The 17413-nt window shown below is 31.1% G+C and overlaps 2 protein-coding genes across 2 annotated transcripts; one reads left to right on the plus strand and one right to left on the minus strand.

Moving 5' to 3' along the window:
- Positions 1 to 1721: 1721 nt before the first annotated feature.
- Positions 1722 to 2864, plus strand: LOC129874021 (GATA transcription factor 19-like). Its single transcript, XM_055949236.1, has 2 exons — positions 1722 to 2291; positions 2373 to 2864. Exons 1-2 carry the CDS (start codon positions 1830 to 1832, stop codon positions 2649 to 2651), a joined length of 741 nt encoding a protein of 246 aa, XP_055805211.1. The 5' UTR covers positions 1722 to 1829; the 3' UTR covers positions 2652 to 2864.
- An 11576-nt stretch (positions 2865 to 14440) lies between these two features.
- On the minus strand, positions 14441 to 17192 carry LOC129872532 (uncharacterized). The gene is made up of 7 exons (XM_055947496.1): positions 17013 to 17192; positions 16114 to 16461; positions 15688 to 15936; positions 15482 to 15592; positions 15248 to 15316; positions 15035 to 15145; positions 14441 to 14959 (listed from the first exon to the last, which is right to left on the minus strand). Exons 1-7 carry the CDS (start codon positions 17190 to 17192, stop codon positions 14441 to 14443), a joined length of 1587 nt encoding a protein of 528 aa, XP_055803471.1.
- Positions 17193 to 17413: the final 221 nt, after the last annotated feature.

A 17413-nucleotide genomic window follows, 5' to 3' on the forward strand; every position in this document is an offset into this window, starting at 1 on the left:
AATACTTATATTATAGTCACTTATTAATTTTTGGATATTCTAGTTGAGTACCTAAATCATGATGATGGTGATTTTGTGGTCAATAACTTGGATTGGGAATTAAGAATATAATGAGATTAGCTATATTTCAATATGATCAGTTGATCACGTGAATTGATGGTACGGTTTCTGACTAATGGACATGCCATGCCAGAAACTGGAAAACTGATTGTTCTTGTGATGTGTACCTAATTTGTATGATAGGAGGAATGGTGTAATTCAGTGTTAGGAGAACTTACTCTCATAAGTATCACTTCTATATCTACTTTAATTTGATGTATCAATGTATTTGTTGAATTAATATCTACCTACCTACCTCGGAATGGAACAAAATCTAAACTACAAATTCGCATCACATAATTAACTTGGATTGATATAAAAATATAAAATGTAGTCATAGTTTTGTAATATTCCATTTTGGGTTTTCTGGAAGGGAAGGGGGAGGTTGTGGTCAGGGAAAAATCTAGGAAGTCGAAAGAACGTTCATCGAAATTATATTATTTTTTGATTTTTAAATTAATAAAAATTCTCGATCCACCACTGATCGATCGAAGCAAAAGATACGGATACCGACAGATATTGGGTGGCCTCGTGATCGGAGAAGGCAGATCCATGGAAGACTGTTCCTCCTTGTCACGTGTCTTTCTTTTGACTACCCCTATGACCAATTTATATATCAAAAATATCAACTTTATGTATATTTAAATATGACATTTTATTATATGTAGTTCAATTTTTAAAATATTATTTTAAGTTAAAGTTATTGAATTAGGTATAAGTTATATACTAAATTTACCTCTATATACTAGTTGTGTTTTGTGTAGTACATAGTATTACATAAATATTATATTGATGCGTGAAGAATTTTTATATTAGCTATTGGTATATTTTAACATGTAGTAGTTTATTGCATTTCTAATTTACCAAATTCAAATTGTAACGCCAGTTACTTGTACATGTATAGCTTAATATAATATTAATCTGATATTATAAGAAAGCAGTAGTACACTATCACTACACAAAAAGTTTAAACCCCAACAAATAATTCGAAATTGCAAAAGTTCTGCTATGATAGATCTGCCAGTGTTACTCAGGTATTGCTAAATATAGAGACCACTGGCACTTAACTATGCAATCAATACTATCTCCATTTTAATTGGTTTCTGTTATCTTGCTTTTATTTTGAATAATTTTTTAATTTCAACTTTTCATGAGAAGTGATTAAAATTATAAGATTAAAAGATATTTATGTTAAATTCTATATATTTTTTGAATTAAAGATCGCAAGATGTAAATTTGATATGAAATCAAAATCAGATAAATAAATTAAAACGGAAAAATGTATACTAAGGACTTAAGTCTCTCTTTACTCTTCTCCAGTCGACTATCACTTTGAGTCTTTGCTTTAACTTGCTCATCTCTTTTCTCTTTCTCTGACTTTTTCACTAAATAACATATTAATCTGGGGACCCCCCTCTTCATTCATCTGCAAACAAAGAATCCAAAAACCAAAATTTATTTATTTAAAAAAAAAAAAAAGGGTTGTAGACCACATTTGACGACAACGTGGACTCCTGCACTTGCTGACGTGTATTTCTTTAATTTATTATAACACTAGTTTACTAGCTTATATAAAGCTACTAAACTACCCCACTTACTCCATATCTTTCCTCTCTCTTGTACACTACAAAAGGCCACAACTCTCTCCCTTAATTTGTCATTGTCTTCTTCCCTCTCAACTTACCATCAATTTCAATTTCATAGAGCTGAGACAAAAAAAAACTAACACGATGAATAGTTGTGGTAACGCTTATTGTCATGGTGGTTCGTGCACTTGTGGTGTGTATTACGGTCAAAATAACGGCACTTCTGCATACTCAATGTACTATAACCAGTATCAAAATGATGAAAATTATTCTGAAAACATGTATTCTTTCGTTTCTTCTCCATCTTCTTCTTCGTCTTCCGTGGATTGTACTCTTACCTTAGGTACACCTTCCACTCGTCTTAGTACTAATGAGAATCATGAAAAGCGAGTTCATGAGTCGTCGTCGACGACGACTCATGAACGTGGCTCTTCTTCTTCTTACATGTCCAAATGTTGGAATATTCTACAAAACAAAACCAATTCATCCGCTCATAAGTCCGGTCGCAGTAGTAATAATAACGCTGACCCACTTGTTACTCGTCGATGTGCTAATTGCGACACTACTTCGACACCTTTGTGGAGAAATGGTCCTAGAGGCCTCAAGGTAATGTAATGTATACATTTTTATATACTTCATTAATTTATTGTGTAACGAAATTTAATAATATTGAACTATATGGTGCAGTCACTTTGCAATGCGTGTGGAATTCGTTACAAAAAAGAGGAAAGGAGAAGTAGTGCTGCGGCCGCGGCTAATGGTAACGGCGGTGGAATTGGAATGGAGAGCAGTACACAACATATGATAAACGAGTCGTCATGGGTTCATCATTCACAAGGCCAGAAAATGCCGTGTTACACATCAGCCTATGCAAATCATGAATACAGGTTCATTGAAGATCATGATGATCGTGATTCTGATAATGCAATTTCCTTTTGGCCCTATCTAGCATCTCAACATTGCTGATTAGACAAGAAACAAGAAAAAAAAAAAAAAAGAAGATGATGATGATGATGGATGCAACATTATTCATTTTAAAGTTTTAAAAATTCAAGCAAAGGAAAAGGAAAAGAGAATTTTGCTTTTTTAAATTCTTGTTTTGATCGTTATGATATATAGTTTAAGCACATTTAACTTTGAAATGTGCGGTTTTTGATCCGTCTACTTATGAATCTTTAACAAATTACTATAATTCAATGCTAAATTATTTAATTATTGATGTGTTACATTGTCGTTTCAAATTTGAGATTAATATATGCTACTTACTAAAAATTCTCTAATCATCTACATTATTGTCAGCATGCTTACTTCAGTACTAAACTTTCTTTTCGTATTTGATTTTTATATGTTTTATTTGAAATGGGGTCTCTATCTTTACAAACAAGCTCCACTACTACAAACAACCATCCCCCCTCCCCCCGCCCCACAAATCACTGGAAAAGTTTTGTTGTAAAATTTAATTTTTTCACTCATTTTTTAACTGAATCAACCATTGGGAAATAGATTCTCGTTGAAATAGTGTAAAACTTTCTATTTTTTTTTGTGCGAAAATACTACTCTATTTTCTTTTCTCACAGATTCAATCAAAATATTGTATGAATATAGTCATTGAACATATTTAAGTGAAAATTTTCAATAGGAAAATTGTGATTTTTTAGCAATGATCGAATTTATTGACAACTTGTGAACCTGCGATCTCTCTATAAAACTAAGTATTTTATGTATATATTTTCTAAATTTAGCATAATATTATCTGTTGACACTCATGTTACGAAAAGACTAAATGGTGCACTTGATTGAAGAATGATTTTTTTACACTATGGAGTAATTCGCATTAAATACATTTTTTTCTTTTTTTTTTAGTGGTACACCCAAATTCTAGAATTTAGAAATCCTAAATTTGCCAATATTCACGAGGCAAATTGCATACATACCACCTTATCCAAATTCCTCTTATAAATTCTGAGATACACTAGATATGTTGTATTTAAAGATCGTCTAGCTATGAAATATAAAATATTTCTTATATAAGGACCAAAAGTATGCATTTTGATTAACTGAAAGTTAAATATACTTAATCAGTCAATATGATGTTATGGTACTGATATGATAGTTATTATTCAAGAAATGCTTTCTTTATCAGTTAGTTTTCTTTTTGGTCCATATATCTTTCAAAGAGCTGGAGTCAAAAATGAGTTCATTCTATGTTTTTGCTTATTAACTTTTCCTTCTTTTAGTAGCAGGACACTACTACTTAGTTACTTTAACTTTAATTTCTCTTTTGATGATCAGTCAAATAGATTGACTAAATAGTACTCTTAACATTCCTTTTTTCTGTTAATTAGTCTGCTTCACAAATCCCAAGTGTAAATACACTCGGAGTTCGATATCCATTTTTTGGATTTAATTAAATTTAAATTTGTACTAAAAAATTTGAATTAGAGGTAAAACACTCTATCACAAAGATAATGTTATACCTAACAAAACTCGAACCCAAATTTTTTGATTAAATACTTATTACTTTGTCTCAATCTTGATTGGTACAAGTGTACATATACTTTCTTGAATATGATGATCCACCAATTCACTTTATCAACTGAAAGTTTGCTGCTATTTAGCTCGTTTCATTTCATTCTGGGCCATAATTTGTGACACTTCATGAAGTTGATACTTGTCATTGGAAAAATGATATATACTCTGCAGTTTTTCTGTCTTTTACTTTTCTACAGCTGAACATAATACTGCACAATATGGTATGGTATGGTGGATCAATCAAATATATATATATATATATACACTATCAAATGAACTACTCTTTCCGTTTTAATTTATATGGTATTATTTTATTGGACTTAAAATTTAATAAAATAAAGAAAAACTTTTATAATTTATTTATTTAAATCAAAATTTAGATATTTGAATGATATTATCTTATTAAGAAAACAAAATAATATTTTAAAATTAAATTAGTTTTAAATATAGAAAGTGACATTAATTCTTGTTTAGTTAGAATAAAAAAAATGCTATAAAAATTGTTGTTTATGAAGTATAGTAGGATTTAGGAGTTATAATACACATTGAATTTCTATACCTTGTTCCTTGATAAATATGTCATATTATCCTGCATTAATTTTGACCAAAAAGTAGAAACAAACTAGTTGGTAGTATATATTGTGATGCTTATGGAACTGACAGTGATAGTAATTATTCAAGAAATTCTTTCTTGAATATGATTATCCACCACCACTTTACTTTTATCAATTGAAAGCGTGCTACTATTTACTTGTACAATATATTTCTTATGTATGAATGATCAAATTATTGCCTAGCTAAAGCTGCTGCATTGATAAGTTATTTCATCTTAATTAGGACAGATGATTACTCTCTCTACACTTTTTTGTTTCGTTTTCTTTGTATGCAGCTGACACAACACTGTTGCACAATATGAAATCGTTCTATTAATCAATTAAGAAACACAACTTTCCATTGTTGTCCCTAATTCAATTATTTGACTCACTTACAGACTCTCCACTCAAAGTACGGATTTGATAATTGGACTGATTAGGAGATGACACATGGCAATTCGAGTCTAATCAAATTCAGCTCAGTGTTAGTGGCGCAGATGATTCACCATATGGACTTTGTTTTCAGACTGTTTAAGTGACATATTCGCGCAACTGAACTGGTTCTTGCTTTTTTCCTTGATTTGGTCTGAACATCCTTTGTCTGGACTCTTTATTTCCGTGATCCTTCTATTTGGACTTTCTCTATCTGAACCTTAGCCTTTAATTGATATCCTTGATTTGGTCTGAACATCCTTTGTCCGGTCCGTGATTCCTCTATTTGAGCTCCTTCTATCTGAACCTAGGCCTCTAATTGGTGTCCTTGATTTGGTCTAAACACCCTTTGTCTGGACTCTTTGTTTTCGTAATTTTTTTATTTGAACCTCGACCTCTACTTAGTATCCTTGCTTTTGTCCTTCATTTGGTTTGAATTTTTTTAGTAATCCCTCTGTTTAGGCTTTCTCTATCTAAACCTCAACCTCTAGTTGGTATCCTTGCTTTTGTTCTTGATTTTTTCGGAACACCCTCTATCCGGACTTATTTTTTCAGTGATCCCTCTGTTTGGGCTTCCTCTATCTGAACTTCAGCATCTAGTTGGTGTTGATGTCAGTTTTGAAAAGAAGAAAAAGAAAAAAGTTAAAGCAAAATTTTTATCCAACATCAAAGAAAAGAAGAATGGTCAATTGCTCTTGTACTCACTACAAGAAAAGGTACCTGTTGTGACTACTTGTTGGGCCGACACATATAGATGCCACAAAGAAGCCTTTTTGTGGCGACACATATAGTTACCACAATAACTTGCGGTGCGCCATTAAATTGCACCATATTTAGTGGCGACTCAACTCTTGTCGTCACAAAGAGCTACTAACTTTTTCAATAAAATATAGTTGAAATAGTATTTGTGGCGACTTTTAGGCCGTCGACGCTAAAATATAATTGTGGCAACTGTGTCGCCACTAAAATTATAACATTTGTAGTAGCCTTTTATGTCAACAAAAATTCCTTTCTGTTGATAAAATAAGATTTTGTATGTCAATTTAACATTTAATCAATAGTTGTAAAGAAACTATGTGTCTTTACTCATTTCTTATTGCTAAAGAAATAAGTGTCAAAAATACACTTAAACTATTCCTCTTTTTTGAGTTTCATACCCAAACTATTGGGAGTGTGAGTTTTATACCTAAACTGTCACTTCTCTATTTGAGAAACACACCTCAGTGTTGTGTGTAATACATTATCTCTACTCTCTCTGTTTTTTTAAATTTTTTTGCCACATAGCTAAAATATTCTATATTGATTTTTTTTAAAAAGTTATTTTTTTAAAAAAAGTTTAAAATATTTTTCTCACTCATTTGTATGTATCTAACACAAAACGAGAAAAAAATTTGAAAGCGGAAGGTTAGGTGTGGCGGGATAGAATTTTAAAAAAATATATATATATATAAAAATAATATCTAAATTATTGTTTGAAGGGGGAGGGGGAAGATGAGGTAAGAATTTTTTTAAAAAACTTTTATAAAAGAAATTTAGAAAATAAAAATAAAACAAAAATATTTGGGGGAGGGGGGAGTATGGTGAGAAAAAGTGGTGGAGTGGAGTAATAAAAATATTTTATATTTTATTTTATAGTTTTTTGAGGGTGAATAGTAATACTTTAATATTTAATTTTAACTGATTATAAGAATTTATTTAATTTTAGTCTAAGTGGAATATTTTGTCTATGTGGAATGTGATGTGACAATTTTTTTAAAATGAAAGAGAGAGTGTAGCACACATACCATTGTGAGAGTGAAATAAAAGAGAGAGATGTGTTTCTCAAACTAAAAATTGATAGTTTAGGTATAAACTCACACTCCCAATAGTTTAGATATGAAACTCAAAAAAGAAGGATATTTTAGGTGTGTTTTTGACACTTATCTCATTGCTAAATAAATATTTAGACTACTTTAATACATCTAATCATATATTTTAAATATAGTATTTAGGAATTAAATAATGTTACTGAAATTAGTCATTCAAGTATATTATATGTCTAATAAGCTTATTATTTAGTAAGTACTTAGTGATTGAAATATTTTACACATTACAAAAATAACTAGTTTTAGGCATATGTATTAGTATTACTTTTATTGAAAAGTAAATAAACTAATTATGATGATAAAGATGTAGAATTAATAGTGAATATTTTTGGTTCACTATTTTTAGTTCATAAGAAAGTCATTTTTAGCTTTTATTTAAAGGGAAGAGATAATTATAGTATATGTTGTCGTTGTATATGGCTCACTTTGAGATACTTCTTCTATTTTTTAAAATCAAATACTAATCTCATATAACATGAAATTCTATGCTTACAACTACTAATGATATACATATCTTAAGCTAAGTATATTGAAATAAAATTATTAAAAAATAATTTTAAATTATAAATAAAAGTTTTGTTTATGTAATTGAAAGATAATATCGAAGAATAAATAAATAAACAAACTAAAATAAAAATGAGATTTCTATAAAATAAAATATTATATTATAATTAATCAAAATTCAAATAACTTACTTATTTAAAGGGCAGAAAAATTATTACTAATAATTGGCGTATCTTATTGTTGACACTCAATTTTGACTCCTTTTTATACACTGAATTTCTCGTAATTAATTTGAAAACAATATTTTCTATAATTTTAATTACTTTTATAATTACTAATATTATAATATATGCAAAAAAAAGCACCCAAGAAACATTTTGAGTATTGGAATATTTCACTTTAAATTCTATTTAATTATTAGAAATAATTAAAACGTTTTACTACTCTATTTGCTAAATTATAAATTCATGCTTTCCTTAAATTAAAATACTCCTATTAAATTATTTCTATTGTAACTTATTTATGAACACGTTTTGGATAAACAATTGAGATTCTTTGATTAATTTGAGTATGAAAAAGAATGAGAAAAGTCGGATTAATTCTAAACTAATATAAAATCCAATAAATAATTAAGCTATTTACATTAATTTTCGTAAACTTTACCTAAATCCCATAATGGAAAAGTCTAATTACTATACATCCCTCATTGTATCAAAATTACCCGATATCCCCTTTTTTTCAACTTTTCTGATACATTAGTGATGTATCTGATACATCAATTATCTAATGAGTAATTAATGAAGATCATCTATTTATGGATAGTATCTTAATATAAGTGATGATTGGTTCTTTAAATCAATTACTGATCTAATTAATGGGATTAATTTGGTTTAAAAAATAACGGTTGTGTACTTGAAGATTCAAGCCAAAAAACAGAGCATAAATTCAAACCAACTACGATTTCAATTTTTTTTCAGTTTTGGTGATACATAAGTTATGTATCTGATACATCAATTGTTAAAAAAAGCAATTGTTATGTCCATGAAGATTCAAGCCAAAAAATAGAGCGTCATCTCGAATGGAAAAAACAGAGCATCAATTCATACCGAAGTTGATTTCAATTATTTTTTCACTTTTGCTGATACATAAGTTATGTATCTGATACATAACTTTAGCTATAGAATAGGTAATGCACATCAGCTATTTATGGATAGAAGAATGAGATAAGGTATGATTGGCTCTTTATATCAATTACTGATCTAATTAATGAGATTAATTGATTAAAGAAGGCGACAGTTATGTACATGAATTTTGAAGCCAAAAGTCAGAGCATCGACTCCAAGAAAAACAACAGAGCATCAATTCAAAGCAAACTTCGCGTTTCATCAATTAATTGATATGAATATTCCGATACTACTGAGACATTCTGGAGTTTAGCAATTCGATACTACTTATGAACAATACAAAAGTGATGGAATCGTTATCGGTGACAATGTATCTTACTCAAATCTAAAAGCAGCAATCGCTGCTGAATTGAGTGTGGATGAATCAGAGAAAAAAATTGAAATCTGATACATAGTTGAAGGTAACTCGTTGCCAATATATATTCATAATGATATGGGTGTTAATCTTTACATAGAGTTGAAGAAGAAAGAGCCTGGTTTCGTAAATTATCCCCTGTGCATATCAAGCTCTGATATAATAAGATGTGAGATAAAATCATTCGACAGTACATCTGGAGCAATCGTTTGTGCCGAATCAAACGTGAATGAGTCCCACATTTTTGGTTTAGAAGAATCTGGTAATGTCGCAAATTGTTATATAGCAGAATTGAATTTGACAAACTACATAGCTGATACAAATGGTGCGGAAGTGAAGGAGAATCAATTCTATAAGGATAAAGCAACTCTAGTTGATGTAATGGCCAAATATAAAATCAATAATGAATTTAATTTCAAAGTTAAAAGATCCGACAGTAAAAGGTATGCGCATATTCTGCATTTGGAAATTTTGATGTTGGATATTATCCAACAGTATGAATCAGATACATATGAATGTGTGTATCTGATACATTCTTAAATAAAATTATTTTTTTCTGTCATGATACATCAAAACTCCATTTTTGTAACTCAGTTAAAAAATGATAATAATGTTGTCAGTATGTATCAGATTCATATGACTCTATGTATCAGATGTTTTTTTTTCATAATACATACAAAGAAGCATGTATCAAGTACATGCGTTGACACACTTCCTATCAGTATGTCACTTTATTTGTTGATATTATATATGAAAAAAATTGGTATGATACATGTCATTTTTTTATACAAATGAAGTTATGTGTTAGTATGCCTTTCAGACGGCTGTTGTTGGAGAATGAAAGCTTCATGTTGGAAAAAATCCGATATATTCAAAGTTAGATATTTCAATAGTGAACATTCATGTGCACTGAGAGATAGGATTTTCAACAAAGTTCATGCTACAAAGGCTTTTATTAGTGCATTCACAGCACCTAAATTGGTTAATCATAAGAGAATTCTCACCCCTAATGATATATGAGAGGATATTAAATTAGCGTATGGAATTGATATTACCTATCAACAGGCATGGAGTTCAAAAGAGCATGCTTTGGAGATGTTAAGAGGAAAACCTGCTGATGGATATAGACAGCTGCCTGTATACATACATATTTTAAAAACCGTATATCCAAATTCGTACATAAGTATGCACAAGTCATCAACTGATGAGTTCATGTATTTGTTCATAGCGTTAAGGCCCTTGATGAGGGGTTTCAGTTTTGTCGACTAGTAGTTGTTATTGACGGTGCGCATCTTGATGGACCTTATAAAGGGACGTTTGTATTAGCTAGCACACTTGATGGGGCAGGTATTACTTTCTTATACTGTTTCTTATTGAATAACAGTGTGTCATCTCATTTTTCACGTTTGTTGTGATTCTGATGAATTCTAATAACTATTGTAACGCTATTATTGATTTATTAGGTTGCATATTGCTGTTGGCATATGGTATTGTTGATACGGAAAATGATGCATCATGGATGTGGTTTTTTCAGAATTTTAGGAATGCATTTGGTGAGAGGGACAATATGTGTGTTGTATCAGATAGGAACGAAAGCATAATCAAGAGTGTAAGCATGGTATTTCCCAATGTTCCTCATTTTGCATGCATATAGCATATATGGAAAAATGTGTGTACTAAATACAGAAGGAGCAAAGCTGTACTAAGTGACATCTTCTATTCAATGGCCAAGGCATACCAAAAAGATGAAGTCGATAAATTAATGGCCAAAGTTGAGAGAATCGATCAACGGATGGCACAATATTTAAAAAATACAGGACACAAAAAGTGGTCAAGGGTTCATGCCACTGTCAACAGGGGTAGAATGATGACTTCTAACATCGCAGAATGTATCAATGGATGTCTTGTTGGAGCACGAGAGCTGCCTATAATTGACTTTTTGGAGCAAACGGGAATGTTATTTGGTTCTTGGAACTACAAAAATAGGGAAATAGCATCTTATACAAAACATACTTTGGGTAAAAAATTCGAAGATATCCTAATTTCAAACACGATCAAGTGTTCGAGAATGAAGGTACACGATACATACTTTCTGATACATATATACTGATACATCAGTTCTGGTACACGATACATACTTTCTGATACATATATACTGATACATCAGTTTTGATACATCATTTTTGTAATTGATACATACTTTCTGATACATATATGTGAAATTTATTTCTTGGTGGCTGCTGATTCATCAGTTATGTATAACATGTGCTTATTAAATAATGAAACATCAATTATGATACATAAGTTCTACATTTGATACATAAGTTCTGATACATATATGTAAAGATTATTTTCCTTCAGGCTGTTGATTAATCAGTTATGCATAACATGTTCTAAATATATACTGATACATCAGTATAGATACATTAGTTGTGTAGATGATACATAAGTACTAATAGATATATGAGAAGTTTATTTATATCAGTTTGTTGCTTCGTCATTCAGGTATAGCCTGTGCTCATTATACACTGATATATCAATTCGAATACATCAAATGTGTAGTTGATATATAAGTACTGACACATATAAACATAACATGTTTTAAATATATACTGATACATCATTTCTGATACATCATTTCTGTAATTAATACATACTTTTTGATACATATATGTGAAATTTATTTCTTGCTGGCTGTTGATTCATCTGTTATGTATATCCTGTGATAATTATTACCCTTTTACATCAGTTCTGATACATAGTTGTGTATGTGAGGAAGGAGTACTGATACATATATTTGAAATATAATTCCTGCAGGTTGTTGCTTTATCATATTATCTTTATTCTGTTTACGAATTAGGTATAAGATACATTGTGTGTCTAGAGAGAAAAACATGCACTTGTGGTAGATTTCAACTAGACGAGATACCATGTCCACATGCAATTGCAGTGTTGAAGAGCAAGAACATTACTGACCTGCACCCATACTGTTCTGATTACTACAAACCAGAGGCGTTGGCAAATACTTATGAATTACCAATGGTTCCAATGCCAGATAAGAAAGACTGAATTGCTCCGAAGGAAATTTTGAAAGAATTTGTCTTGCCGCCAATATACAAAAGGATGCCAGGAAAACCAAAAAAAGAGAGAAAAAAGTTCGCTAGTGAGAAGATAACAAGTAGCACAAATTCTTGTGGACGTTGTGGCCACGAAGGCCACAACAGAAAGACTTGTAATTTCATTCCTAAATAGATATGATGTTTGTGGTATCTCGGTATACATTCTATTTGAATCATATAATAACATCTATTTTTATATTTTATATTTGAGTTTGACACGTGACATAAATATAAAAATCTTTTTTCAGTTGATATGTATCAAGATTAGTACATTTTATTGCTATAATATTTTTTAAAATAAAATACAGGACGTCCATCGATTCTCCTTAACTTGGATTAATGAAATCTCACATGGTTTATTTTTTGGATCGTTATTTTCCCAAACATAAACATTCTTGTCTTTTCGACAACTATAATTACACAAGAGTTGTGGGTGATACATAAGATCTTATTTGATATAGGTTGTAGATTATCATATGTAGTAAATCTTGATAAATGCGAATTTAATACATAAGCAAGATGTATCATAAACGTTAAATCTTGAGACATGAAATTCTTATGCAAAAAAATAATGTATCGGAATCATTAAATGTTGAGAAATGAGAATCTGATACATGTGCATGATGTATCATAATAAATAAATCTTGATTCATGAAAATCTCATACACATATAATATGTATCAGAATTCATAAAATGTGACACTTATGAATATTATACTCGATACAAGTTTGATACAGAAGAATATAAAACATAAACTTTGATTTTATATTCGAGTTTGACACCAGAGAAAAACATATTAAATCTGATATATGAAAATATTAAAACATACTAAATCTGATACATTACAGTTTATGTATCAGATACATTAAAAGTAGCAAAAACACTTAAAATGTTTACTATCAAAAAAAAACTATTTGACATCAATCAGTTCTCCTTGGCTTGGAGAGATGTCTCTCCTAGGTTTTTTTGGATCGTCGTTATCGCTAACATAACCATCCATGGCCTTCTGACAATCATATCTCCATAAGAGTTCGGCATATCTTGAACGAAAGAATTGAGCGTTTAGTCCAGTATTTGAAATAGAAATTCCATCACTAAGATATTCAGCAAAAATGGCCAGGAAAACTCCACAATCCCTGCAAAGAAAGGAATACACAAGTTTAAAAAAAGTAAAATTGACATATGAATGATTTAGGTATACATAATTGTTAATACTCACAAGCTGTCACTTCCCTGTTGCGCAATTCCTTCAACATACTCAACTGCAAATGGGTGATGTGGTTCAAGCATGTTACCGGTTGATTTTTCCTTGTATGAATCAAGAGACGACCAATCAGTACGTTCGTTGTTGTCAAAGAAACCACTGTCTTGCAGGTATGTTGGTAGCATTGCTGCTATCTTTTGGATCTCTAGGGAAGGGTTGCTATTTCTTCGTCTAGGCGATGAATCATACACACTTATCAACCTCTCTTTCAACACAACTACCGCAAGAACCCAATGAAAATCCCTGTCGCAGTTTACTAGAATGTATACCTCATCTACCAAATGCCAAGGCAAACCGGCTGGTATTGAGAAACCTCTTATTATGTTCTTCACGGATCTCTCGTGATGAGCTGTAACAGTGGCCCTTGCCATATCTTCTTGTGTAGAAATATTAGGTGGAAGGTGATAGTAGCGTGTGCGTGTATATTCGATGTAAATTTTGAAAATGCAGTTTGTCGTTGTGTATCGATACTGATTGCTCAACTACATCTTCAATTTCTTTCGAAGGTAGTAAAATATTACATCGATGTGCTACACATTTTAAGAAAGTATTAGTTATATAACAACTAGCATCATGTATCAGATTATGTATGTATCAGATACATTAATCTATGTATGTATCAGATACATTAATATGTATGTATCAGGTAGTAAGTATGAGTTGTATCATATTATTTATGATGAAAATTTTACCCCATCGTTCCAGCATCTGTTCGGCTGTGACATTAGGTAGAACCAGTTCTTATCTTTAGGAAATGCCACTACAAAGTCTATTTTTTCAAAGCCGAATGAAGAGCACTTAGATCTGTAATGATCCTCCTTCGAATTTCTGAATGGAAGCTTATAGTTTAATAACATAACAAATATAATACACAACTTGTATGGGTATAAGTTGAATATATCATACTTACTTGTTGCCATGTGATTTTAGTAGTCCTTTATCTATCCATTGAGAGTAGTCTGTGACAAGCTCGGATGGAGGATGATAGCATATGCCAAAACCTTTAAAAGGGTGTGTCTGATGCATAACAGCTGACAAATTTTCCTTTTCCTTTTCACTCGACCCAAAGTTTAAAAGATACGGCGACTGTAAGATCTTCGAAGGAATCCTGCTTCTTCGAAATGGTGTCTTCGCATCGTCAGACAATACATTGGCTTTTGATGGAAGAGTGGTTGGTAGCTGGCTATCGCGTAATAGACATTCATCCTGAACTTGCTCATGACTAACAGCTGTCAATGGCATGGCTGGTAATGGAAGTCCGTATATTAGAGCATCTATCACATCCAGAGTTTCGGTCGAAAATGGTGCTGAAGTATTGGATTCTGATGTGCTTGGTTTGATTTTTTCTTTTTCAATCTCCTCAACTTGCTCTTCTACTTTGTCAGTTTTATCATCGGCTACTCTTCCATCTTTCTTTCCAGTGTTCTACATGTAATGTATAACGTCATTAAAAAACTTAATAATGTTGACTTTATCTCAGTAATGTATCTGATACATTACCTGTAATGTATCAGAATCAGCAATAAGTTGATCAGTATTTGCTCTTTGTGATTCCATTTGGCGTGCTGATACATCCTTCAATTGTGGTGTAAAAATTAATGTTTTCGATTCCTACAAATGTTAAAAAAAATAATTACTTAATAAAAAATTGCGGATATCATACATTATCTTAAAAAAACCAATTACTTAATAAAACATCTGCAGATATCATACATCATCTGCTACAATGTTATGTTGTGATACATCATCCACCTTTTGTATCTTGACGGATGGTTCATCTTCCTGGAAACATAATAACATTTACTTATGATATATATGTACTAAATGTCTAGATATATATATATATATATATATATATATATATATATATATATTTAAAGAGGTTGAGCTTATACAATATATATATATAGCATCGAATTGTTCATCAATTTGTTTCTGATACATTACCTTTAATGTATCAGAATAAACCTGCTGATCAAATAATTCTGGAACATCTGCTGAAATGTTTTGTTCTGATATATTATCCTCCTGTTTTATCATGGTGGATGGTTCAGGTCCCTGAAAACATAATAACATTTACATTTGATACATGACAATGAAAAGTATCCAGAAGTTTAAAAGCATAAATATCAAATATTACATGATGTATGTACCTTAATATGTTTCTGGACATTAGATTTGTCATTTTTGGGGGGTGGATCAGATTTATTTGCAAAATTGTGCACCTCCAATTCAGTAGGTGCTTCTTGTTGTTCAACCACATGGAATGTTTGATCAAAATCATCTGTTTTAACTTGAGATGATGTGCCAGTCATTCGATTCGCCATACTGTCCATGACTTTCAAAAGATCAATGTGATTTGAATCAATTTTATTCTCCAAACGCTTGAACTTCTGGTCAACCTTGATACATGTATATGAAAAATCAGAATATATCACCTAATTAAAAGTATATTGTATGTGATACATCTTAAAGTAAAAACTTACGTATCTCTTTAGAGACTTCTTTATGGACTTCTTCAATGCTTTGAATTGCATATGAATAATTTGATCCGAATGACCGGAAGATTCACCTCCTACAGCTGACTTCGCCCCTGGTACATTGTCAGGAGAAACAGGCTTTTCTGATTCATTTGGTGGTATGAAATCCTTGTGCATGTTGGCTGTTTCTACTTGAATTGGCTTTTTAGCAGGGAAAGTCTTCATTCTTTTAGAAGGAGGTGAAGAAGATGTATCAGCGACATGACTGGATCTTTTTAATAATTCTGTGGGTGGTGGTGTTGAAAAGTCCTCAAATTCGGGGACTTCATGAGGTTTTCTGAAATTGACCTTGGCAGCCGATGTTGAAGCTTCAGGTTTCTGTTGGCTGTCATGAATGACAATAGATTTCATTTCATGTTGAGATTGGACAATGTTGGAGCATGGATACTGCAAAAAATATTGATTGATTGTCAGAAAACAATTGAATAATTGATACATGTTAATGCTGATACATAAATATGATGTATCAGAAACATTAAACCTTCATACATGAGAAACTGATAGAAAAACAACATTATCTGATACATAAATGCAGATGTATCATGAGATGTAATTCTTGATACATTATAATTTGATACATAAGATAGAGTTTTCATGAGCTGTAAATACTGATAAATGAGTTTCTGATACATACAATTATATGTATCAGAAATGTTATATAAAGTATATGTATCAGATACATTATATCTTGATACATTTATATCCTGATACATAAATATATGAGCTGATACATCTACTTTATGAATTAAATTATACTGTATCAAGGTAATGAATATATAATGTATCTCAGATTTTATGTATAATGAATCAGTGCATAAACGAATAATATTCAAAGCATGTACCTCACTGAAGATGGTAGACATGAAGGTCTCAAATTTTGGCTTCACAGCGATAACACGTCAGTTAAGAATTCTGGGAATTTTATTACCCACTCTTACAGCAATTTCAGAGGTAACTTGAGATGCACATTCATATATCCAAACATTCAGAGCGTATGGCATGCCGCCTAGACGATACATTTGTTTGGCATTTGAAAACTCCTGACGCATTCCTTTTATCAATTTTGAAAATGCTATTTTCCCCCATGGATATTGCTCATACCTACCATCTTCTACCATCTTAAAATCATCAACTGATATAGGTGCATCACCTAGTTGAGAAAAAATAAAAGTGTGGATGAAATAGAGAATGGCCATCTGAACAGCGTCTTCGTTTGTTTTCCATCCTCCAACTAGAAAACGCTCAACGAAACGAGCTTTGTTGACCCCATTTTTGACACCAGGAAAATATAAAGACAATAATCTACTTGTTTGATCATCAGAATACCGAAAGTCATTGA

The sequence above is a fragment of the Solanum dulcamara genome, chromosome 11, assembly GCF_947179165.1.
Source record: "Solanum dulcamara chromosome 11, daSolDulc1.2, whole genome shotgun sequence".
NCBI lineage: Eukaryota > Viridiplantae > Streptophyta > Magnoliopsida > Solanales > Solanaceae > Solanum > Solanum dulcamara.